Here is a 26,571-nt window from a genome sequence, read left to right as displayed (position 1 = left end):
GAGAGGAACTTGACTGTTGACTACTACTCCACCCCTAGTTTTGAAGTGATAAAGGATGATCATAAAGGGGAATGGGATCAAAACAGAGCTGCTCAGAAATGAGGACAGATGAGAGACAGGGATGCTACCCGGAGTACAGGGGAGGGATGTTACCCAGAATGCAGGGTGCTCTCTGGATTGTTCAAAGTCCCATATGTGCTTGGCTGAGTAGAGAAAAATGTGGATATGTTTATAAAACCTGACAGCAATTTCCTTATTCATAAAGTCTTCAACAAAAACCTTTAGCCAACTTCAATTTAAAGGAAATTTATTCCCAAGGCATTTTAATTGAGTTTTTATGGTAATTCTGTGCATTGCCTATTGAATCAACATCCCAAATAAACTATGCTTTGTTTATCCTTTATTCTGTGGATCTCTACTCTGCGTCTTCAGGATAATGATTCGAGTCCACTCAGAGTTTCATCAAGTGTATGCATAATAGAGCAAGGCCTTTCTTCATGTCTTACAACTTATTTAAAGCACTATTTTTCACCTGAAGTTTATTTTTAAGTGCAAGCTTTAAATGCTTATTTGTGTATAGTACGTGCACATGTGTGTATACACATGTGAAAAGTCAGAGGAAAACTGAGGGATTAGTTCTTTTATTCTACCACGTGGATGCTGAGGATGGAATTTGAATCATTAGGCTCAGTGGGAAGCGTCTTCACCCACCAAGCCATGTCACTCACTGGCCCCAAATATGGGATTTTTGATGAAGGATTCTATTTTAAAAGATTTTTTTTCATTTTTTATCATGTATATATGTATGGAGGTGGGTCTGTGCACATGAAGGCAGGTGTCATCTGAGGAGTCTCCCAGAGGCCATGTGATCCCTTAGAGCTGGAATTATATGTGGCCATGAACTGTCTGATGTGGGTATGGGGAACTGAACTTGAGTCCTTTGCAAGTCTTACGTGGTCTTAACCATCTCCCTAGCTCCCTGATAAACTGTCTTGTACATGTGGTCACAAAATATAAGTTGTGTGTGTAAGTGCATATATATGTAAGTCAGATTTTCTTTGTTCTATAGAGGTATGCTTAAATTTCTAAACATTATTGTTATATCTCTCTGACAAGTCCTTTCTTGCTTCCTACTTTCTATACTTAGTACCTTCTTGAACTTAGTCCCTACCCTTCAGACTTTCTTAGGCTGTGGAACGTTCCCAGGGAGGAGGTTCCTGAAGTGTCAGTGGTAATTGCAGACAATCCACAGTTGAGCTGAACTAGATTCATCATCCAACAGTTTCATTTGAAATTATCAAGGAGATGTGGAGCTGGGGTTCAGGCCAGGAGTTGGCTTGTAGGTGAAGAGACTTAGAGCAGTCTGCAGAGGACTAGGGAGTCCAGGCACACAGAGAAGGAACAGCAACTGAGAACAGAGGTGGATGGGCTGCTCTGAGGTAGAGATGCTGGGGCATGGATTTTCAGCATCATCCTCTGTAGTTTTGTCCTAAGGATTTTTTGTGAGTTACTCAATCAAATTTTAATGATGAGGTACTGGGTTCTCATGAATTATTCCTAGGGCAGATTTCCTTTGTTCTATAGAAGTGTGCTTAGATTTCAAAACATCATTGTTACATTTCACTGATTAAGTCCTTTCTTGCTTCCTACTTTCTGAAGCTCTTCTGAGCCTGAGTTAGAAACAAAACAAAACAAGAAATTTCCCAAGTGGTCACATTTAGTAATTGTGGCTTTGGAGAAGTCTCTAGTCTTGACCCTCATCCGGAAGGTAAGAGTAGCATCCTTCTCTTTTCTAACTCTTGTCACTTTGGGTTCTTGAAGGATTATCTGATCTCCTGAATTCAGCACCTCACATGGTGCCGGTCACTACCATTGCTCCAGCCAGGTCAGTCGTGTTTCCATTCCTCATCCTGTTTTCTGTCTTCCACTGAAAGGTCAGGCAGGCTGCCTTCTCTGTCATCCTATTGGGTGTTTGTTTAGCCATGCTGACCTAAGAGTCCTTCAGGTTGGCCTCAAACTTGCAGGAACCTCTTGCTGCCATTACAGTCTTGAGCTACCACCAGCAAAAACATAGGTTCTTATTACATTTACTGTTTAGAGACCAAGACTAGAATGGGAAATTCCTCAATGCTACTTGTTAGAGATACTGACCTGTGTGGGAAATTGTGAGGTCAAATGTTTTCAAGAGCCTCATTATACAAACGAGTGAAAGCAACAGAGAAAGTTGTGAGCTCTGCTCACTCTGAGTGTGTGTTCTGGCCTGCCTAGAGCAGCCATTTCAATAAAAGTTGCTGCCTATTCCAGTACCTGGTACAGGACATGCAGGTTCCAACTGCATCAGCAAGAACAGAGATCCATAGCTCCCTGTGTTTGGTTATGGTGGCTGATTATAAAAAAATTCAGTTGTTGTGCAATTCCTGCTTCAGTTGTTGACTAAGAGGTACTTGTTAATGTACATGTTGCTGAATTTCATTTCAATACACCTGCACAATTGGAAACTTTCAAAAATACGTATAAATATGTATTTTAGGACATCATGACTATGGCAACTCTTACAAAGGAAAATATTTCATTGTGGCTGGCTTACACTTTCAGAAGTTTAGTCTATTATCATCATTTCATCATGTGTAGCAGGCATCATATCCAATCAGAAAGCAGTTGGTTACCTCCACAGCTGCCTTAGGAACTGTTGCACCAGTGAACACAATGCTCCAGGATGGTCAGGATTATAAAGTGTAAGGTCCAGCAGTGAGGAAGATGACGTCTTTTCTCCTAGCACTTTCTGGCAGAAAAAGAGTTTCCTGGTCAACCCAATATTGTTTTCTCTATGTCTCACATCCAAAGTGAGTGGTGTCTTCAGCAAAAGGGTTTTATCATGTAGTTATGGTGGGTCACCAAGAGCAGTAGTAATAGCCTGTGTTGTTTTGGGTGCCTCTGGAGCCTCTCTGACCAATAACTTATATCCTGTGCCTGGTTGTGAGATTTTTAGTTAATAATCCCTGTTTTCTGGGGTTACTGTGGTTTACCCATGAAGGGTACTTTTGTTCAAACTACTTCAAAATAAAAATTTTCAATTAGCATATACACTAATTTCCATAAGGTTTTCTTATATATTGTTAGCTTTGGCTAACCTACCCCATGCCTTTTCCTCTCCCCAGTCCCTATACCTCCACTTACACATATAGCTTCGTGAGCCTGTGTTCCTTTAATGTCACCAGTAGCCAGTCTACCAGTTACTTTATGTTTCTTCAGGTTAGGGGATTATAGTTTTCCACATAGCTTCATTTTTAGGCATTTCTTGAGTTCTGTCTGATCCCATGAAGCTATAAGCACCAGGCTTTACCCCAGCCTCAGGGGGGTTCTGACATCCCTTCCAGTTTGAGAATCACTGGTTTGGAAAAGTGGTTCTCCGTGTCTTTGGGGCATCATAATCACAATCACGCATGGGTTTTAAGAATCTAATTGCATGGCTTCCAGTTAGTTTCTCACTAATGTGGGGTGTAGGATGCACTTTGGGATTTTTAACAGCTCCCTAGTGAATTTCCAACTGTATTCCAGGCTATATTCTAGCCACAGAGAGCTCGATGAAATATCATACACTTAGTACTCCTGAGTGAGGAGGTGAAGAAAGGGGCATATCGCTCCCAGCTCCACGTGACACTCCTTCCCCCTGGAGAACATGCCCTTCTACTGCCTGATTAAACAATGTTTATAAATGGGTCATTTTCTATGCTAAATGAATATTCACTCAATATGATTTGTTTTAAAGGTTGCTTATAATGCTATATTTGTTGAACAAATGTAGACACTTATATAGTACAAATATTAAATCCTAAATCCTCCAAGGTTTTCCCTGTGATATGCCATCTGGCAAGCATTATTGTAATCATCTCTTTATTATCCACACTAATGAAGGACTAGCATAGCATTGGTAATTGAAAAACAGGGATCATTTAAAAATCATTCAGGCTATTACCAGCTCTGCTTCCCCAACCAGGAAGCACCCAGGAGTAGAAAATATTGACTGATTATCAGTTCCCATCAAGGTGACCATGCATGCTCTTTCTGCTAGAAATAGGATAAATAAGAGGCTCCTAAATCATAATCTCCCTTTCTGAATAAATGCATTGTTAAATGCACAGCCTAAACACATGGCAGGTGTGTATTGATATTGAACCAGTGGATTAAATGTGATGTAGTGTATGTTGTAGGGGATTCAGGATTTTGGGAAACCTGGTTCTCCATCTTCTGATACTGTCTGTGTAACTGGAGATGAGCTAAAGTGTGTCCCCACAACCAGCATCAGATATATCACCTGGGAATTTACTAGAGACGCAAGTTCTTGACTCAGACAGTGCTAACAAATTGGAGACTGGCAGTGAGTCCTGCAGATGGTTCTTCGGTAAGTCCTTTGGGAGATCACAAGGCCTGCTAGCCCCAGGCCTAGGGCCACGCTAAAGTTACATGCTCTAGCTCTTACTGGTCAGTACATTGCTCCGTAAATTAGACTCTGGTGTTTTGAGAAAGAAAGCAGCCATTCTGTTCACCATCCCCTGGGAGCTGAGTGCTGTCTGCTGTGATTCACGCAGCACCACTTCCTTGGGAGCTAACAAATGACATTTCAGAAGAATGTATAGAGGTGCACAGGCTTTGCAGTAAAACAAGGGGAAATTTCAGGCTATTCATCAAAACCTTATACCTTCCTTTTCAAGACAGGTGGAAGAAATAACATGCAGCAAGCAAAGAAATAAATCTATACAAGGAACATCTCATGAATGAAGAAGGAGTGGTCTAGCTCTTGGTCTTGCTGGAGTCTCAGGATAGATTTTATTCTTGTGACAGTACAGAAAACTCAAATATGTAGGCCTGTAACATATTCCTATTCTATTCCTGTTCTTGTTATCAAAACTTCATATATGTAAAATGATTTCACTCACTATTAAAGAACAGAAGCTAAAACATCATTTCAGGGGACTGGGTTCATGATACTTGGAACCAGACAGAAGAACAGTTCACCCAACAACAAAATAGGATATTCTTCATCTGAAGTGCAGTGATGTTTCTTAATTAGAACAATTCATTGAATAATCAAAAGCAATTTTCTAATTGGCTTCTGCGCGGCAAGAGCCAATCTGTTGGAGACCAGTGGAGCACAGAGAATGTGGTCTGTTACAGGGTCTGGTATGGATGAAGAGGGCAGAGCTCCTGCTAATAGGCTGCATCACAGGCACATTTTGCCTGGGGGAATAATGTGCTCAGAGAAGAGCTGGCAGTGAGGGACCTGCACTGGATATCGCTGTGAAATTCGCAGCAATGTTAGATTGATCAGCAACCTGTCAACAAAAGATGCTGCCTCGTATCTACACCCTGGGTTCACCCTCTGGCTTGGTTTTGGGTTTACCCTCTGGCTCTGGCACATACTGGCTCTGAAACTGACAAGCTACTCAGTCAGCGCCTAAGTTTCGTTTTTTCACGAGACAATAATTACTTCATGGACCTGGTGATGGTTTGTTGAGGATGAAGTGGACACTTCATTCAAAGGATACTTTGCCATATCTGCATCATGATAAAATATTTTATTATATACCAACAGGCTACATGGTACCTTAAAGGAGCTCCAGACATCCATTACAGTCAGCTTTCTGTCTCCATGGGATTTTGGTCTATCAACCATGGATTGAAAATACTTAAAAGAAGTTCCTTCTGTACTGAACATAGAGTTTTTTGAGTTCATCAGCCTTTAATGACATAATATAACATCACTTCATATCATTGACATATTAGATAATACAAGTAGTCTAGAGGTGATTGAAGTATGCAAAGAATTGCTTCTTTCTCCCTCCCTCCCCCTCTTCTCTATCCCCCTTATTCTCCCTCTCCATCTTTCAATCCTTCTTTGTCTGTCTCTCTCAATCCCTTTCCCCTCTCTTCCTCTTTCTTTCATTATAAAAACCCTCTGAATAGTACTTAGTGAGCAAATTATATGGCCAAGAAAGAATGATTGACAGAAGAAAACTTTAAGGGTCCTACTGTAAAGTTCAAGCAAAAATGATGACTCTTAGGTTACAGGGGGTTTCTCTTGGTCATCTTCCTTCATGATTCTTTTAGTAGGTTGTTAGAATTAGATTGAGAATTCAGAGAAGTTTTGTTTCATTTTGTTTTGCTTTGTTTTTCAGTTGAGTGGCTTTTCTTTAGTACTGGGGATTGTACCTAGGGTCTCATGGTACTAGGAAAACATTCTGCAACTTGGGTATAGTCTTAGCCCTCTATAAAATTTTCTTTTTCAGACAGGCCCTCATTAAGTTGTACATGATGGCTTTGAATTCCTTCTATAGGTCAGACAAACCTTAAACTTGTTATCATCTTGCCTCAGTCACCTGAGTTGCTGAGTGTACATAAACAGGCACAGCTTGATTTTCTTTTTATTTATTGTTGGAATAGATGAGTAGGCTAATAATAGAAATCAGTTTGAAATGAGTATTCCATTCTATTGTATTGTCTTGTAGCACTCAGTCTTGTTGGCTAGCCTATGCTACTTGGTGGCCCATCCCTTTTGGAAGTAAACATATCATCCAAACACCAGCAGTATGAGAGTAAATATATTCACTTTCCAAACTGAAAGGGGAAAATGTAGATACATAAGGTGGTTGAGGTATAGTGTCCAAAGATATTGCCAAGTCTTGGCCAAATCTATGGTCTGAGGTCCTGTGCTGTGCTGGCATGTGGAGGCATCTAGCCACAGTTTCTCATGAGCCACAGAAGGACAGCAGTGACATCTGCTTGATGGGGGTGTGGTGATATTTAATACTCACAAAATGCAAGGTAGCAACAGCACCTTAAACAACTCAGTAAGGGACAATCCTTGTACTTTCACCTGGGCTCAGGAAAACCAGATGCTGCAGAATAACTAATTTGTCTACATGAGGCAAGTTCTACTCTTCCTTATTTTTTCTAAATAATTATAGTTATTGAAATCTCCATTGAGTTATTTCATGTACTTTGATTTTCTTTTCTTCAGTTGGATATGATTGGATCCTCTCGCTCCAGTAAATACCACATTAGGACTAAACTGGGGTTAGAAGGATGGCTCAGTGGTTGAAAGTATGTACTGCTCTTTCCATAGCAAGGGTTCAGTTCCCAACACCATATAGGGTGGCTCATAACCAGCCGCAATGCCACCTTTGGGTGTTCCAGCTGTCCTCTGAAGGCAGCTGCACTCACATGTACACAAACCCACACATAAATGTAGACAGACATAATTTTTAAAAAAATTACTGAGTTGCCCTATGCTTGAAGCGGCAAATGATTTTTTTTGTTATATTGATTCCATGAGCTAGGTGCCTCATTCTCATCAGTTGATCCTCAGTATTTTAAAAGCTCTCCAATGTTTGTGGCATGGATCAGGGTAGAATGTCATAACACTATCCAAACCATTGTGTTAATTCAGCTCACTGTATATCCATGGTGAACTAGATGCTTTGAAACAGGAACTCTGGGCTACAGACAGAACCACTCTTCCTGGATTTTAGATAATCTTAATTAGTTCTTAAATACAACCTCAGATCATCTTGGGAAAGACAAGTGGCATGAACTCTTATTCAAATGAACACGTTATTCAAATGTGGGTAATTATAGGTGGTTTGAACCTTGAAGCCATGAGTAAAACGGCCTTCTGATTCTAAAGTTAGAAAGAACTGCTATTGACCAAATTTCCCTAGCAAAAGAGACTGAAGCTCTTTACTAGAAAGTATTTAGAGATGCAGTGAAAATAATTGTCTCATGCAAATTATATAAATTTTAAGGAGGTCTTAAAATGACATTTTGGAGGTAGAATGCCATCATATTTGATTATTTGAAGTCTGATTTTAATGTTTCTTCTCTTTTTTAAAACTTCTTTATTGAAGTAGATTCTTTTCTCATATAATATATCTTGATTATATTTTCCTCCTCCTTTGACTCTTCCCAGTTCCTCCCCTCCTCCCCTTCTACCCTAGATCCACTCCCTTTCTATCTTTTATTATAAAAGACAGGCTTCTAAGAGATGACATCAGAGCATGAGAAAAAGAAAATATAATAAGATGAAGCAAACAGTATCATATCAATTAGAGGTAGCAACGCCACAGGAGGGAAAGAGTCCCAAGAACCAGCACAAGCGTCAGAGTCCCACTCATTCTTACAGTCAGCAGTCCCAGAAAACAAATGCCAAGCTAATGGTCTCTCTCTCTCTGTCTCTTTCTCTCTCTCTGCCTCTCTCTCTCTCTGCCTCCTCTTCAGTGGCATTCCCTGAGCTCTGAGGGGAGGAGAGGAAGGAATTTGATGGAGACCTCCAATTTACTCTTTGTCTCTGTATAATGTCTGGCTGTGGACCTCTGCATATCTGGCCATCTGCTGCCAGGGAAAGCCTCTTTGATAATGACTGGATAAGGCACTGATATATGAGTGTAGCAGAATATCATTGAGAATCATTTTATTGATTTTTATTTTATGTATTTAATTTTTTAGACAAGTAGTGTTTGGTTTTACCCTAGGTCTCTGGGCTATCTAGACTCTGGTTCTTGGTTACCCAAGCAGTGTCATGTGTTGGTTCTTTCTTGTGGATTGGACCTTGGGTCAAATCAGGTATTGGCTGGCTACTCCCACAAGTTCTATGCAAATTTTTTACACTGGCTTTGTGTGATTTTTATCACACATAACATGATGTTCTGAAGTAGTTGTAAATTGTGGATTATTACCTCTAGTGAATTAACAAACACATTATCTCATATTGTTATAATTTATATGCTGGAATAGGGTACTCATTTTCATAATTTTTATTCAACACAGTTTTGGAAATACCAACCAAAATAATTAGGGTAAGAGAAAGAAAGTCATTCATACTGGAATAAGAAGTCAAACTGTTCCTGTTTGAAGATGACGCTATCGACCATTTGTGGGAGAAAATTCTGTTGACAAAAATACTCACCAACCCAAACCTGTTAATACTAAGTGAATTTAGCAAGGTTGAACATTATAACACCACTATACAAAAATCAGCATTTCTGTACAGCAAGAACAAATTGTCTTCAGAAGTCTTTGCTTCTTTTGTTCATTCTTTTTTTTAAGTATATAAAAAAATAAAGATCACAGTTTCTTTGAATACATTCTCCATTAAGATCTATATGGTTTCAGCTGGTTTTGGTGATTGGTGGAGGAAAGTAGAATATTCAGGCTTCAACTTCTCATTGGTATAACAGTATTGAGCCATCACCATGCTGTGTGTGATAACTCATCTTAGTTATCCTTCTTGAGGGCAGGCAAATGTCAGAATCCTGTGCACATCTACATGGTTCCCACTGCCTGGTTAGAGACCTGTCTAACAGGACAGTCATAAGTCAACCAAGAGGCATGGTCATACCTGGCCTCACATTTGAGGTGATGAAGAAGATGTCTGTAGGTTGTAGCTTCTTGGATTTAGCTTCTGTCATAAATGATAGAACTGTGGCTTCATACCACAGCTGCTCTCCCAGATGCCACTGGCTTCACTTCAGTATAGCCACCATATAGATTTAAAACACAGGTTATTTTCTTTTTCTTAATGTGTTACTTCTCTAATCTTATATTTGATCTCCAACAGGGTGTCTCAATCCCATGTATAAAAGCTCTTCTTTCTGAACTTGAATTACTGGGGAATTTCCCATCCATGTAGACTGGTACAGAGGCAGGCAATGCCAGCATCTTTGAAATTCCCACCCATATAGAATGATACTAGGCAGGAAATGTCAGCATCTTTGACTGCTTGTCATTCTCCTCATGATGCTTCCATCTTGAGGGGAGATCTCACTTAATTTGTGGTTGATGACATCTGCTGGAGAATTAATGACGAAACATTTTTGTTTTCTCCTCACAGAATCATGTCAATCCTGCCATGGACTTCACGCAGACCCCTCCTGGGATGCTAGCTCTGGACAACATGCTGTATTTCGCTAAACATCACCAGGATGCATACATCCGGGTAAGCATGGTGGCTTCTCTCTGATACTGCCAGTGTCCTGTGGAACTCTGGTTTCCAACCTACACACAGAAGGAGATTGCTATTAGATGAGTCACTCCAGTATTTTCCTTTTATCAGTGGTAAACTAAAGAAATGAAATTGATCAAGGGGATAAAATAATGCATCGTTTTTACATTTTTTACATGCATTTAAACAAAATAGTACTTCAAAATGTTTTCTATAGTTTCATATTTACGTATGAGGAAAAACTCTTTATAATAAAGAAGCAGAAATGAACTACCTACTCAAACACTGTAAAACCTCAAAACCTGCAAGACTCCCTTTAGACTTCTTCCATGGTTGGAAAGCAGCCCAGGTTCCTTACTGCTATATTGCTTCATTTCAGTATAATGTTTAGAGTCACAATAAAATAATCACAAATACAGAGAAAAACGGGATTTGTGGAGTGAAACCTTTCTACATTTCATGACAGAGCAGGCATCCTCTGAGTACTACTACATTAGGTGGCTAGTGTGAGGCAGAAGGAAGTGGAAACCTCTATGTTTTAAGTAGATGCCACCTGCTGCCTGGGCAGTGCCCTGTGGAGAAGAGAGTGGGTGTCATAAAAACTTATCTGTTGGGTTGCACATCTGAAGTCCTGTGATGACACCATGTCCTTGTCTTCAGGGGGGAGAGCGGAGATGCATTAGGATGGAATAGACACAATACTGAAATCAAGAAGGGATTTGAATTGAGTGAGGTTTAGCGTGTAGCTTCAGTGATGACTAGCCCAAGGGTTAGAAAGCATTTAAGGAGGAGTTGTTCAAAGTAAGAAGAGTTGGGCTGAGCTTAAAATGGAGCATGTGTACTGGGACATTTGCTGCTGGACCCTAATTAGCATTGGTGTCTTGAAAATGTGACCTGACACTGTTAGAAGTTAGGTGGACAATTCCATGGTCTGGGCTAAAGTCTCTTCTGTTAAACAAAGGAAACTTGGGGGTTCTCAGCCATTGTGGTGATTCCTTGATGGGTTTCTGAAATGGACACTGGTATGCCCACAAGAGGATCTTGGGTATATTTGGGTAGTCTGCAGTGAGAAATTACACCATCCAGCGGTGACTCTTTTGTACCAAGCTATGTTGGACTCCATATTTTCTGTAGGCATCATTTTTTGCATATATGAGAAGTTTTTACCTATTATCTGTAATTTAAGCATATAAAGGATTTGATGGTCATTTCTCTGAAAAGTGTGCAGTCTGGTGCTTGATCAGAAATGCAGTCTGTCTTAAGATAATTGTTTTTCCATAAGATTTTGATCTGAAGTCCAGGCATAGTGAATATATGCCTTTAATCCCAGTACTTGGGAGGCAGAGGCAGGATGATCTCTGTGAGTTTGAGGTTAGATGCAGCGCTTCAAAAACAAAAAAAAAACACAAGAAATCAACAAACAAAAGTAAGTCCCACAAAACGCTTTAATTTCAGACATACCCACTTACTCCCAAACACACACACACAAACACACGTATATCCACTGCATTAGCGTTTTCTGTGTATGTAATCTGTTTTCATCATGGGAAAACTAGTATTTAGGGAGATCATGCAATCCCTAGCTTTGGAGAATTGACTGTGGAAAGCAGAAGCTGAGTGGAAATTGAATTTCCCATCAGCGGGTTGATGGCTGCAGATAAATGCTCTCAGATTGGAGCTTGATGTTGCCAAATGTATTGTTAATTGCATAAGAAGCATATGTCTTATGAAAAGTAATTTAATGTTTTAAGCTTGATTTCTCAGTGCATTTTCTAAACTGTGATAAGTGAAATTAATACCATGGCAACCTGAAAGAAACCTTGTATTTAACAGAGATGCGAAGAGAACCTAGGTACAAAGCAAGACTGATCCTTTTTGTTCTCCTGTACTTCTCATTATGGGTTGAGATGCATGTGGCTCACATATTGTTAAATTGTCTAGCAGGAGTCTCTTCTACCATGTTTTCTAGGTCCCATGTGACTTTGGGACATTGACTACCAGCTATCTATGTAAATGCCACTTATATGTGTAAAATATGAAGTTTTGTGCCAGCAGGATTCTGTTGACTATGAAGGTAGACACTGCAGTGAAGTTCATATGTTCTACATTATTGAGAGACACCAGTCAGCTGGCTTCACTTGATCTGTGACCTGGGAGGTCCCTTCCAAAACATTCAAAGGCATTTATTTTTAAATAATTTTCTTAATTCCTTAAGAAGCCCACACATTGAATCTTGATTATATTCGCTCATTCCTACAACTGTTCCTATGTCCACTTCCCTAACCGCTCAACCTCATGTTCTGACCCCACCTCTTCATCCAGTCCAGTTGCTGCTGGCCAAGTCCTCTTGAGAGTAAGTAACTCTGCCTGGGGGTTTGAGATATATCTAGTGTATATGTCTAACACACACACACACGCACGCACGCACGCACGCACGCACGCACGCACGCACGCACACTCCTCTATCTTCATGATTCCTTGATCACTTTGTTTTCAGGGGCTGTCTTGTCTGCTGCTCTATGTCCCTGCCTTTGTCTTAGCAACCTTAGGCATGTACACTTGTGCCTATCAGTATGCAGACCTTCCTCACCTTTGCCCTTCTGTGACTCTTGGCATCATTTCTTGCTCTGAAGCTGTTTGGTCTGCTTCTTAGCATTGTTGCTGAGCCTCTCTGAGCATTTCTTTTCCTCTGTCTGCCTGTGAAATGAACATGACATACAGGGCTCTTACTGTTAACCTTTGCAGGCTTCATCTGTTTTCTGAATAACTATCAATACCCACATTGAGCCAAATGTTGACCATTGCTCAGGGAACAGGTTGTTAGTGGGGTCTGACATTGAGAGATTTTCTGTCTAGCATTGACAGGAGAGGATCACATGGTGTGGAGATTAAGAGACCATGCCAGACAATTTCTAAGTCACTTGTAATGTACTTTGGTATGTGAGGTCTTGGATGCTGGACAGAGGACAATCTCCAACATAGATGTGGGGTTCAGGCGAGGAAAACTTTCTAGAGGAAGTGGTCTGTCTTAGTATTCTATTGCTGTGAAGAGATACCATGACTAAGGCATTCAATTGGGGTGCTTGCTTATAGTTTCAGAGGGTTGATCCATGATCATCATGGTGGGAAACAGACAGACAGTGCAGAAGCAGTATCTGAGAAGGGGAACTTTACATCCTAATCCACATGGAGGAGGCAGAGAGAGAGAGAGAGAGAGAGAGAGAGAGAGAGAGAGAGAGAGAAACTGGGCCTGGTGTATGCTTCTGAAACTACAAAGCCTATTCTCACTGAGAAATCTCCTCCAACAAGGCCACATCTCCTAGTCTTTCCTAAATTGTTCTGCTGACTGACTAGGAACAAAACATTCCAATATATGAACCTATAGGGGCCATTCTTATTCAAACCACTGTATGGTATTAACTAGTTGTTTTAGTTACTTTACATGTTTCTGTGATAAAATACCTTGAAAAGGGCAGCTAGTTGGAGGAAGGGTTTAATTTCAGTTCACAGTCCCATTGAATACAGTCCATTATGACACAGACATCATGGTGGCAGGTGCCTGAGGCAGCAGGTTACATTGCTGTACCCAAGAAATAGACAATATATGTTGCTAATCAGCTAGCTTCTTCCGTTTTAGCCAGTATAGGATCCAAGGCTAGGAAATGGTGCTACACACTTTTAGGGTATATATCCCCCCTCAGTTATCATAATCAAGATAAATCCTCCCAAACATGCTGTTGTAGTTAAACAGTCTGTCAAGTTGAGAGTATTAACCCTCATACCAGGTAAAGTGAAAACCAAGATGAGAGTGCCAAGTAAAGGTGTGATGGTGTGTGCTTCGCTTGGGGAGCCAACAAAGTCTAGTATGGGAGCAGCAAGGTGGGGACAGGTCATTTTGAGACATTTAAACCTATATTAAGGTGCTTTTTTGAACCAAAACATCATTTTCCAGTAAATATAAGTTTCCAAACAATAAACCTACCATTTTCCTAAGTGAGTTAAGCAAAGATGATAATTTTAGATAAAAACATCCCCTTGCTGGAAAAGCAACATGAGGAGAATAGATGGGAGACTAGTCAAGGAAGCAGGGCTGGGCAGGGGGAGACAAGGCCATAGCTAGGTGTGCAAAGAGCATAGGAATTTGAGAAATTGTAGAGAATTGATGTTAAGTTGACCAAGAGTTGGAACGTGCCAATGGGGAGAAGCAGTTTGGTTGGACTAAAATAAATTTGGCTATCCAAGGAAGAGAGGGACTTCTGACTTGAGAGCCCTAGCAAGTCTCTTTGGCCATTTGAAGCCACTTCCCCTTCCTTTTCCGATCTGTGCCTTTGTGCCATCTGCCTGAGTGTCTCTGTGAAACAGTCAGTGAGCTTGAGTAAATCTGACAGCACAGGGCGTGGCCTTCTTTGTGTTCCACCTCTCAAGGATCTGCTCCCTCCACTGCCTGTATAACTACATGGCCCCTAAGCTTCCCTCTGCCATCTCTGTGGCTTTCTCTCTCACTACCCATCCCTTTTTCTCTGTCCTGTGCACTTCAACCAAACTCTTGTTCCAACAAAATAATGGCAGGCCGCATGTTAGCCAGGCTGATCCCCACCTGAGGTTTGGTGACATCCTTATGTTTGAATGTTTCATGCCATCTGCCTGATGGACAACTCTCGAGGCAAAGCTCATCTTTTTAAAAAAAAAAAATCCCCTATCCCTCTTCCCAGAGGATATTATTGACCCAGTACCTTGGACACTCAAATCAAATGTCTGTGACCTTTTATAGCTTTAAATGTATTTATCCATATACTGTGTCTCTTGTGCTTGACTAAAATAAACTCTGTGAGTAGACACCAAAGTTCACTCAAGTTCCCAACTCTTGGCCCAGTGTCTAGTACCTGATAACTTCCAATACTTTCTTATTAATTAAGCAAATAAAAAAATAATTGGCCAATACAAGATGGATTCCAAATTTGATTCATTTTTATATGCTTTTCTGTTTTTGTCTTGTTGTTTGATTTTTGTTTTTTGACAGATAATGAGAAAAAGAACATGAAGCTGAGTGGACAGGGAGATGGGGAGCATCTGGGAGGAGTTGGGGAAGGGAAGTAATATGATTAAAATGATTTTGTGTGTGTGCGCGCGCGCGCGTGTGTGTGTGTGTGTGTGTGTGTGTGTGTGTGTGTGTGTATCATGATTTCACTCTGCACACAGTGTGGTGCTTAAGTCTGCAATTCTTCCTTGGGTTTTGTGCCTATCCAACTGTGGGGTAATTCAATTACATCCATAGCTTTCACTAGAACATAGTTACTGCACACACACACACACACACAAACACAAAATACATTTTTTTTGAGACAGGGCCTCTTTATGTAGACTTGACTGTCCTAGAACTTGCTCTGTAGACCAGAATGGCCTCCAACTCACAGAGATCTGCCTGCCTCTACCTTCAGCGTGATGGGATTAAAGGCGTACATCACCACTGCCTGGCTCTGAAAAAAAATTTTTTCAAGGCAAAAAAGAACAGAATTTTCTCAGTTTTATTTTTTTCCTCAACAGAAATTCATGGCCTTCATGTTTACCACACTTCTAAGGATATCATTTGCCACATGAATTTCTTGATACTTAAATGCAGTAACTGTGTTCTAGTGAAAGCTATGGATGTAATTGAATTACCCCACAGTTGGATAGGCACAAAACCCAAGAAAGAATTGCAGATCTAAGCACCACACTGTGTTCAGAGTGAAATCACTATGTGATTTCAGATATGAATCTTTCATCATGTTATCAAATATTTGGTTAACACCAAATGACTCTATCTCTAGGACTAAGAGAGCCTGGTAAAGGTGTCAGAGCAGATCATTCTTGATTGATCTTTTTTTCCTAAGTATTAATATGAATGAAAAGTAACAGCAATCCAGATATTCACAATATATTGTGAGTCATCAGACTGACCCTTATGAAAACCAGTTAACCTTAAATGTGCAACAATAAAAGCCAAAAGCATGCAAATGGTTGTTTGTATATTGACAGAGAATAGAAAAGATACAGAGGAGAAAGCCTATGTAAGTCTTTAAATGCTTAAAGGAAAAGTTTAAGAAAATTCCCTTAAGAGTTATACTCATTCTTTCATTGACTCATTCAAAAATATTTTCAAACACCTAGCAGACATGGTACCATGCACAGTGAATGTGCATGAAAAAAGCTAAAATTTGGCTCTTATATAGAAGGAATAATCACACACACACACACACACACACACACACACACACACACACACACGAAGCAGCAGTAGCAATTGCTTTGTTTCTTTTGGGGGTTTTAGATGTTCACTATATGGGGAAACTAATAACTCATAAAAGTTTGGTTTGATAACTTGAGAAGTTTTTCATAATGTTATGAAGTTTGTATTCTTTACCTATATCAGAATGACTCAGAACTTCTTCCTCCCGTGATCTGACTTTCAACAACAGCCTAGCTTCCTAGAGAAACCTGGCGGTAGTTGGTCAGTATGGACTAGAGCAGACCTGACCCTTAGCTCAGTTGCAGTTCATGTGGGGCTATATCATAAATATAGGTTTTCCTAATGAACCTGCTACCTCACTGATGTATAGACTCTTACCAACAAAGCTGTTACTCAACAGAATTTATAAGATCTGGAGGCTTCCAGAAACAAAATAGAAAGTTAATCCTGGCAATGGTTTGTTCTTTATATAACCCACAATCCTTTTTTATTGAGGTATAATTGGTATACAAAACCAATTTGCATTATTGATATGTGCAACTTGTGAGGTACCCTGCAATTCCTGTGTAATTCCTGGGTCATCATCCTTCCTAATTTAGGACTACCATTTTATACACTGTAATATCATGGGCTACTGCATAACTGTAGTAAAAGATAATGAATTTCCTGATGAGAGAAAAAAAGAGATGCTTTTTAGAAATACGATCAATTACAATAGTTTTACCCAATTGTAGGCTAAGAAATATATGTTTCTAATATGATGCCAAATCAGAACAATATATATTGATAGTGTGTCAAGTAAGAGTTTGTGAGAACAGATGGATCTCCACCTAAGGATAGGTTTCTCCAGGTCCTTTTCTTTAGACCCATGTTTTTCTAGACATGAAAAATGTAAAGTCTATCTATATGATTTAAAATCTCTAGGTGTGTTTTCCTCTATACATACAAAACAGTGCTTTTTAAACCATTGGCAGAGCTAAGACCAGTGGCAAATCCCTGCTGTCTTTGCACTTGTGACATTGACACAGTCTGTCGTTCAAGGCAGGTCTCAGCTATGTGACACCTTCTGCAAATCATAAATGAAATAAGGGAGAGAAGAAGAAAGAAAGAGCAGTGAGAGAGACTAGTTAGATCCTGATCTGGAGCTGCTGAGACAGAATCCTGAGGGAGTGCTCCTGGATGCCCTAGGATGAGAAGTGTCACTCCTGCGGTGCTACAATACATTGTGATCCTCTCCTCAAGATCGGGTGACTCTGTATCCTGTCTTCCTTCTGCGAGTCCCTCTGCTGTGTCAGTAGAGGTTCACCTCAATTTAGTAGGCGGGGCTCATGTCAAGTTTTCTCCCTGTGCTGTCAGAGAGCACCAGCCCAGTTACAACAGTGAACTCTTACCTCATACCTGAGCTTGCTGGGAGGTAACCTCAAGGTCTCTGTTAACTGCTCACAACACTGTTCTGCAGTTGGTACTTTCAGTACTTATGCTTGAGGGAACTGACACCCAGAGACGGTAGGTTGCCTTCCCGAGGCCACAGAGGTAGAGGTACCAAGAATAAACTTTAACATGTATGCTTTTTAATATATTTTTATTAAAATATAACTTTACTCCCCCTTTTCCCTTCCAGCCCCTTCCATAGCTCCCTACTCTCAAATTAATACCCTCTTTTCTTTGTTGAATATGTGTGTGTGTGTGTGTGTGTGTGTGTGTGTGTGTGTGTGTATTTAAACATAGAATGTAGCTCAAGGGACAGTCTCTCAGAAATGGCTGCATAGCACAACCAGGACAATGACAATATCAGTAGATATGCTAACATGGAAAGCCTCCTCCCTAGAGAAAGAGACTTGCACAGCAGGCATCCTGATAACCTGGCTCTTAAAATCTTTCTGCCTTCTCTTCCAGAATGTTCCCTGAGCTACAGATGCTGGGGCTGTGATGTAGATTATCTACTATGGCTGGGATTCCCATGACCCATTGGTCTCTGCATCTAGTTGAGATTTTCTGTGATGGTTTTCATATGCTGTAAAGTGATGCCTCTTTGATGAGGGATAGTGGCTAAATTTTCCTCTGAGTATAAGGATCAAGATTTAAAACATAGCTAGGTATTATGCTGGTCTAGCATAGTCAGTAGTAGATTCTTTTCTGAGGTTCATGACCTCACCAGCCCAAGGAATCTACCTAGGTTTCTATTACCAACCATGACTTCCCTCCTGTTGAGTGAGCCTGAAGTACGATGAGACAGCTGGTGGTTGCCACTAACTTGTGGGTACACTTCCTGCACCTCCACCCTACCCATGCTGTCATTGTGTGGTTCACGAGTATTGCATCTAGGTAGGACTATTTAATTTTTTTCCCTCTCTCTTTGCAAGCTAGACTGCAAGAAAGAGGCTTTCAGGTCAAATCCAAGAGGAGTCATCTAAAAGTGTAGTCATCCTTAAAGCTGCATGGTATTCTGTTGTGTGTATGTAACACATTTTCATTATCCATTCACCTGTTAAAGGACATTTAGACTGTCTCTCTTTCCTGGCAGTTGTGAGTCAAGCAGTAATGAACACAGCTGAGTGAGGGTCTGTGGAGTAGGCTGCTGAGTCCTTTGGGCATATGCCATGGGGTGGTCTAGCTGGATCGTATGGTACATTTATCTTTAATTTTCTGAGGACTCTCATATTGATTTCCAGAGTGGATAATCAGGATTATCCAGAGTGGCTGCACTGATCACATCTGGTTAACCTTGGTATTTTTAGGAGCTAGAAGATTTATGTGGAGGTTTCAGTCATACTTCAGATGAACCCTACAGTTGTTTTTTGCCCCATTAGCCCGATATTTTCAGAGGAAAGGGAATTTTATTTGCCTGCAAGCAGCTTAACCTCCTGTTAAGCAGTCACTTGTACTTCTTACTCTATTCTGTTTAGCTTCTACTTGCTTTCTGTGTCTGTGTGGTACTACATCATATTGGTGGCCATTGATAATCATCTCCAGCTGACTGAACTGCTCAGCCCACTGCTGGTATCTGGGAGGTCTTCATATGACTGTACCTCGCTGTGCCCTTTACCACTGCCGGGGCGGGAGGCTGAGTAGATTCTCATTCTCTCTCATGCTTGGGATTTCCCATCCTTGTCAAATCCCAGAGACCAGCGCTTTATCTTGTCCTGGATGTTTACTCTTATTCTGAACAATGAAGGACTTATTTTTGAGAGGAAGGAAGGGGAGGATTATGCTTCAGAATTTTCTCCTGCTGTAAATTTAAAAGGAAAGAAATAACATCATCCAATTCTGTAAAATTTCTGGCATGAGTTCTGGGAGCTGTGCGCACCAGCAGCCCCCTGGTGGCTCCAAGCAACAGAAAACTCTAGTTGCTGTCCACCTGCTCGCCCTGGAAAGAAACAGGCTCTACCATGCATGTGTACCAAGGCGGGCGCTGGTGGAGGCAATGCTGACTCTTCAAAGTAAATTAAGGAACTTTTCACATTTCAGAGGGGGAAATTGGCAGTTTTCCAAGTGGCATAATTACAGGACAGTGTGTAATGTGTAATTAAACTTAACTATGAAGCAAATGATTGGAATACAGCTTGCTGGAACATCATTTTTTTGTTCCTGTGGCACTGACAGTTCTTCCCCTCCCCTTGTCCCCGAAGCAGCTTCAACAGCAATTGCTCCTAATTTTTTTAAAAAAATAAAATTATATGTTGCCAGTTAAACACACAGTTTCATGTAAAGGAGCCTTTTTTATTTGAGTGACATTTTTCTTCTAGGTGATGTGGAGCAAAGATTCAGCTTAGAATAGCAAGGACCCCACAGCACAGCCTTGCAGGGACTTTAAGAAATGATTCTTTGTCTAATAATTCATGTAAATACTTTATTCCTGCCTCTTATTCTCTCATTTTCGTTCTTTCTCTGACCAAAGGCCATGGCTCGGAGGCTTGTTTTTATGTATAGCTTTTTTTTTTCATGCTTTAAAAATAGCAGCATTAATTTCGTTGATTGTGAATATGCAAGCTGTTCCTGCCAAACAATTGGGACCCCTTGAGAGTGTGAATGCGTGTGATTAGATTTACTAATTGGGCTGGAAAGCACAAATTCTGACTCCCAAAGCCAAAGATTTGAATGGAATGCTTCAGTCCTTAGGATGAGATCATTGTTAAACATGGGCCTGGCTTATTTCAGAGGACTTGTCCTCTGCGGAGGGAGGGCAGATACACAGGGATCTGCTGCTGGCTGCAATGGTTATAGACTGCCCATAAACCACCTGCCACCTGCGCTTCCGCCTGCCTTCCTGTGCCCACCTCTCAGTGTCTGAAATCTCATTAGTTCTGCCTTAACATGGGTACTGCCTGCTTTGGTCTTTCTTGGTTGCAGACCAAGCTGGGATAGAGGTTCAGAGTTTTCCATTTAGTTTTATGCAGTCTTCTTGTTAACTTTAAAACACCGGGAACAGCTGGCATGATGCTTACGTATGATTACCGTGTGGGAGGCCCTGAGTTAAACTTAACAGCAACAAACAGAAGCTGTGGACATTACATTATTGATGTGCTAATTGAAATAAACATCTCACCCTATGATGAACTCTATGGTTAGCACATTGCAAACACAGGTCCACTGTGAATTATAAGCTATAGAAGGCGTATGTGTGGTTGCCACCCTCATGACCCTGTTGGCATTAGCTACGGATTTTCAGACACTTCTCTGGTTTTTCTGCCTCAAGCCCAGTCCAGTTTTCTTCTATATTTTCTTACTTGGTGATTTGAACATTTGCTGGCACTCTGTTTTATGATAAGCCCTGCCTCTTTCTGCTGAAATCACGAAGCTTCTTCCTTCAAGTACATGTCTGTATACCCGGCTTTGGCGCTTGCAACTTCTTCCTCCTGCATGGCACCCATTGCTTCCCTGTGTTGTAGTTGCTTTGTGGGAACTCAGAAGGTGACAACACACTCCTGCCTATGCCTGGAGAAGGGAAAGGGTTTATAGAGAGATAGAAGTTTTCAGGCCTTCATGACTTTTTGTTATTTCTCACTGATGGCCTTTGCATTTGAGGGCATTTTTAGGCCTAGAGAAGAATTATGATCCTGTTGCCTTGCTGGAATTGCTTAGCATGGCAGAGAGTTTTGCATTGAGAAATCATGTCAACTGTGAACAAATGCAGCAGAATTGTTTATTCCTTTCTAATCTGTAGCAATTTTCTTTTTATTATTTTATTTCATTATCTAGGACTACTAGTAAATACTAAATAGAAGTGGTGGGGGATATCATTGCATCTAATTTTAAGGAGAAAGTGATAGGTATCCCACATTTAAGTATGTTATCTGCTACTATTTTCTTATAGATGTTCTTTACCACATTGATAAAACTTTTGTCCATTTTTAATTTCACGAGAGTTTTGGCATGGACGAGTATGTCTGATGTTCAATGTGACTTAAATATGTCTGTCTCAAGATTACTTTTCATTGCAGTAAGGACTGCTATCTGAACATCCAGCAGCAAGGCCTGTTGTTTCTACCATCAGAAAATGTCCACAGCCTACTTTTATACAATCACACCTCCTGCCCTTTGCTGAAATAATGCACCATGTCAGCTCTCTTTCCTACAGTCCTGTAACAACTTACTAGTTGGATTTACCTGCATCCAGCTTTCCTCCCCTGATCTGCTCCTAATATGTTAATCACACTGTTAAGATCCAGTGAGATCCTTCCAAGGCTGGTCAAAGCCTGTTCCTATCATGTTCACAACCCTTATGGTTCCCATCTAATGCCAAATACAATCTAGAGCATCCCCTGTAGCTCCTCTACATGTGTGCTTTTCCTAGGGAATAGTACAAATGTCCAGTAGTCCAAGATGCATAACAGACAACAGCATACATTCTGCTGAAGTCGGGTGTGGTAAACCAATGAGCTTGGTGTTATTACAGGAGTAGGAGTGATGGGCAATCTACAAGAACGTGGATGACTCGAAAGCAACCGTATCACTGGAAATCTCCCCCCAGCATGAGTCATGACTCATGGAAGCTGCTGTCCTGGACCTAGCTCTGGGCAGCTAGACAGATTGGAGTCCCCTTTCTCAGCAGATGTTGAGTGCTGCTACTGTGAGCCTTAAAGTTCTTGTCAGTTTCAACTTTCCCAGACTTGTCAAATTTGGTTTCTTCTGAATCTTCTTCACTCCTCTCTCCAAGAGTGAACTGTTTGGATTCTGATAAATTTGCTACATGTTCCACTCAACTCACTGATACATTTTGCTAGTCATTTGGAGCTCACACAAATAAATAATCAGAGGTTGGGTGGCTTACATAACAGACTTTAATTTCCTCACAGCTAGGTTGGTGTTGGATCAAGGTGTCAGCAGCGTTAGTTTCTCTTGAGGTCCTTCTCTTGTTACTGGTGTACAGATAGTTGCCCTCTTGCTGCCTTGTTAATGCTCTTTGCATAGTCATGCCTCAGGGAAGGTACATCTGGTGTTGGTTTCTGTAAGAACACCAGGATTGATATCCCACCATGATGCTCTCATCCCCCCTCTCCCCAGCTGTTTGTTTGATCGTCTTGGCTCCAAACGTAGTCAAGTGCTGAGATAGTGTTAGGGCTTTTAGATATGAATGGAGAGGCACAGTTCACTCTATTGTATCCTTGCTGACCTTGAGTATGCTATTGACTGGGCCCTGTGGACGTTCTTCTGGCTTTCTATCTTCTGCTTAGACATGTAGCTCACTCCCCTATCTCCTCTGCTCTTAAAGAATCCCATAGACATTCCATCCCTTTGTTTTCTGTCCATTCCGTCTCCTTTGTTTTTCTACATGTCTAATGCCCGACACCCCCAACACACACATGCATTCTCTGCATCGATTGCTCTTATTTCCTGGTGGCCCTCATGAACTGGAGGCCTCCCTCCGCTGGCTGCAGACATCTCAGCTGCCAGTGTCACCATTACAGCCTAGAGCAGTGAATTTAGCACTAAATTACAAATGAGCACCTGATCCAAATCAGTGGCAGGGACCTCCCAGAAAGTTCTGGTGTCCTAGGACCCTCAGGAAGGAAGACATGAAAATGGGTTTCTATCTGGAGGTGTACCCTCCCAGGCTGCAGCTGCCCTAGCTTGTGTCTGTCTTACCATGGAAACCCAAGAAAGAGCTCTATTGGTTTGTTGCATGATGACCTTGCCCCAGATATGTTGGCACTCATACTTGGGTGACTCACTGCTGACTTTCAATTTCTAATTGTATTCATGTGACCATGTAATACTGGGCAAGCCGGTATCAGCCACCTGCCTGCCAAATTCGAAGTTACTCTGTTATTGGTGCTATAAAATGTTGGTGGTAATGTTTCCCCAAATCCCATCATATTAGTTAAAAATAGCTCCGCTAACTTAGGAACTGTGAGATAGACTTATTATACTCAGGGGTATGTGACATTGCCAGGTAATTTTATTTTTACATTGACATTAATTTCTTATCAGATTTTGTCTTGCATTGATACAACTCAAGATTGAAAAATTTAGAAAACCATGGGCAGTATTTGCATAGATTTTAAAACATATTCAAAGAAATTTAGTCACAGAAGTAATGGTACTAGTAACTAAATTAAGTTTAGCTATTTTATCATATGTTCTTCTGTAGCGAAGGCCCTTAAAACCCAAGGTTCAGGTGTTTGCCACTTTGCCTGTATTAGTCAAGCATAGAACACATAGAACAAGGGGGTTGTTTGATGGACTGCAGATCAGCACCTTTCTAGGGGTTCTTGGGCCCCTCAGCCCCAGTTTGGGGCTGTTCAAGCATCCAGCTTCATGGACTCAACAACATCCAAGTTTTCAGCTTCTCCAGAGTAGAAGCTGAGCTCTGACCAGTGGAGAAATGAAGCAGCAGAAGCAGCAGCAAAGGGAGTAGACGAACTTGCCAGTGAGACACAAAAGCAAAAAAAGGAAAAAACAAGTATACTCTTTGGACCTAGAATACCACTGGAGGATGCTGTCCCACATTTAGGATAGGTATTTCTCCCTCAGCTAACTTAAGAACAGCCCACACAGTTGTGCCCAGTGGATTAGTTGATTCTGGTCAACCTGAGAAGCATGATTAACCCTCACATCTGCCTGTAAATTTACTGTTACTGACCACAAGAAAGTGGACTGGCTGATCTTTGAGTTTTTGAATGGTGATGCTCCTATACCACAGGACCTTTGTATATGCAGGAAAAAGGAATATGTCTTGCTGAGCAGGTGAGGGCATCACATGTTTGAGGTTTGAGTGGCAAGGCGTTAAGCAATATGTAACTGCTGTGGAAGAATGTTATTATTAGGCTCTTGTGAGGCGTACCTGTGAGGAATGTTGGCAGGAGCAGGTCATGACCACAAGCCTGTTGGAAACACCAAATCCCATATCCAGTGCTGCATAAATAGGTACACAAGGGGCACTGTAGCCTCTAGCTTCTTTCTCCTCCTCCCCCCTCCTCTTATAACCCCTCTTTTCTCCTCTCCCTCCTCCTCTTCTTCAGTGTGGGATAAGTCTTTAAAGAGAGGCTCTGAAGTGAAAAATAAATAGCAAAGACATTTTGATAAATGAGTCTGAGATACTTGCCTTCCCTAATATTTCAGTACCTGCATTTCTGGGGAACCCAAAGCAGACTACCTCTCTTTGATACCATGGTGCGTAGATTGAAAACACTGGCTTCATTCCTGAGGGCATTCGAGTGGCTCAAGTCACTTCCTGGGAAAGGGACGGATATCGATTACGTTGGCCTGCAGCACTTTCTTCCCCTCAACATTAGTAGTCAGAGATTCTCAGTCTTTGTAGAGGAATTAGGAGAAATCGCCCTGCTCACCCAGATCTTTCAGGATTTCTTGAGTGCCTCCACTCCTCACCCAGAATGTCAGTCTTCAGGCAAGGAAAGCAGGGTGGCTGTACAGTGAGTTCTAGGCTAGAATAGGGGTCGTGGTATCTAAATGCTCTCCAGTGAGTGGGAAGGGACAGGAAAGCCCATGGGGCATCTTTTCTTTTAGGAAGCAAATGGGTTTTACTTTCTTCACTCCCTGGTGGGGATCAATGTCCAAGTATCCCTTCACAGATTGTGAGTCTCCCAACCTCACTGTGATTCCCATGGTAATCTTTGTGGGTGGTTGGGTACTGCTGTAGAGGCTGCAGGTGGGAGGAGTTGGGGACACCTCCTTTGGTGTGGAGGCCGACTCCCATGATGGTTTGTTCTGCTTCCCACTCAGCATTTACAGGAACCATTTATAGCAAACACTGGTCAAGTGTTTTCCAGAAAACTCACAACTAGGGCATTTCCACATATTCCAGACTTATATAAATATTTATTTCTTCACAAGACATAAAGGATGTTGAGCACAGTATCATGAACAGGCCTTTGAAGTGTAGGCTTTGGTCAAGTGAGGGTCGGCTTGTGTGGTTCTTCTTCTGCTCAGGTGCATCACCCTTGAGGGCACAGCAGACACGGGTAGTCAGCACCAATGGTGTTGAAGAGTGTTTTCTTCCAGAACCTGGATCCTGTCTGTGGACATGTGCCCTAATGAGTGATCCGAGGACCCGGAGGCAGCCTCATGATGAAGAGCAGGGTTCTGGCCAGGCAGCACACCCGACTGCTGAAAGAGAAATGGAGACTGTGGAAGGCAGAGGGCAGGAAGGTGGCTCTGTCTTTCTGTGATAAAGACACAAGGAACATACAGAAATGGCAAATTATGGGAAAGCATGTGGAAGTCAAGTGTGGCCGAGTTCGTTGTGAATGACTGGGCTGCTGATCCCACGCATAGCTAGCCTCACCGCAGGCTAGAACCATTTTCTCCATTGCCCATTCACTTGTATAGTAACTGTATTAGTCAGTTCTTACTGTACCCAGCACTCGGCTAGGATGAGAAATTCACAGGTAAGATGACCCTGTCAAAGCTGATCCCACCAGGAAAGCCAAGACAGACAGACAGACAGACAGACAGACACACACACACACACACACACACACACACACTCGTACACATATGCCTTCATCCCATCTGGAGACAAAAATACTCTAAGAAAATAAATATAAGTGACATTCTAGGAAAAGAGTGAATAAAACTCTAGGAAAAGAAATATAAAGATCCATAGGGCTTTAGAAGAAGGAGTTATGGAAAGATTTATTGAGTAATTATCGTATGAGTTATATCTAATAGGAAGTGTGGGGGAAGGGTTAATGTGAAAAGGTCCATATCTAGCCTGGCTCCTATAGGAGTGGATCACTGTAACAGGATCTTTTCTTCAGCAGAATTACCTAAGCTTAGAAATTCTTGTACAGGGTAAGCTGAAAAGCCATATGGACGCCTACTACTGTAGAAGCTTCTTAAGATATATACATGTATGTATATTAAGATATATACATGTATGTAT

The 26,571-nt window shown here is 41.3% G+C and overlaps 1 protein-coding gene across 1 annotated transcript in view; it reads left to right on the top strand.

The window, feature by feature from the left end:
* The window catches only part of Elmo1 (engulfment and cell motility 1), a 503,321-nt gene that overhangs the window by 244,873 nt on the left and 231,877 nt on the right, over positions 1 to 26,571 (top strand). Inside the window, exon 14 of the mRNA XM_028789271.1 lies at positions 9,887 to 9,991. Within this exon, the coding sequence (XP_028645104.1) occupies positions 9,887 to 9,991 (105 nt within the window). The remainder of the gene's footprint in view (positions 1 to 9,886; positions 9,992 to 26,571) is intronic.

This window comes from Grammomys surdaster, unplaced genomic scaffold, assembly GCF_004785775.1.
Source record: "Grammomys surdaster isolate TR1022 unplaced genomic scaffold, NIH_TR_1.0 125807, whole genome shotgun sequence".
Taxonomy (NCBI): Eukaryota; Metazoa; Chordata; class Mammalia; order Rodentia; family Muridae; genus Grammomys; species Grammomys surdaster.
This window is presented reverse-complemented; position numbering and strand designations above follow the sequence as displayed.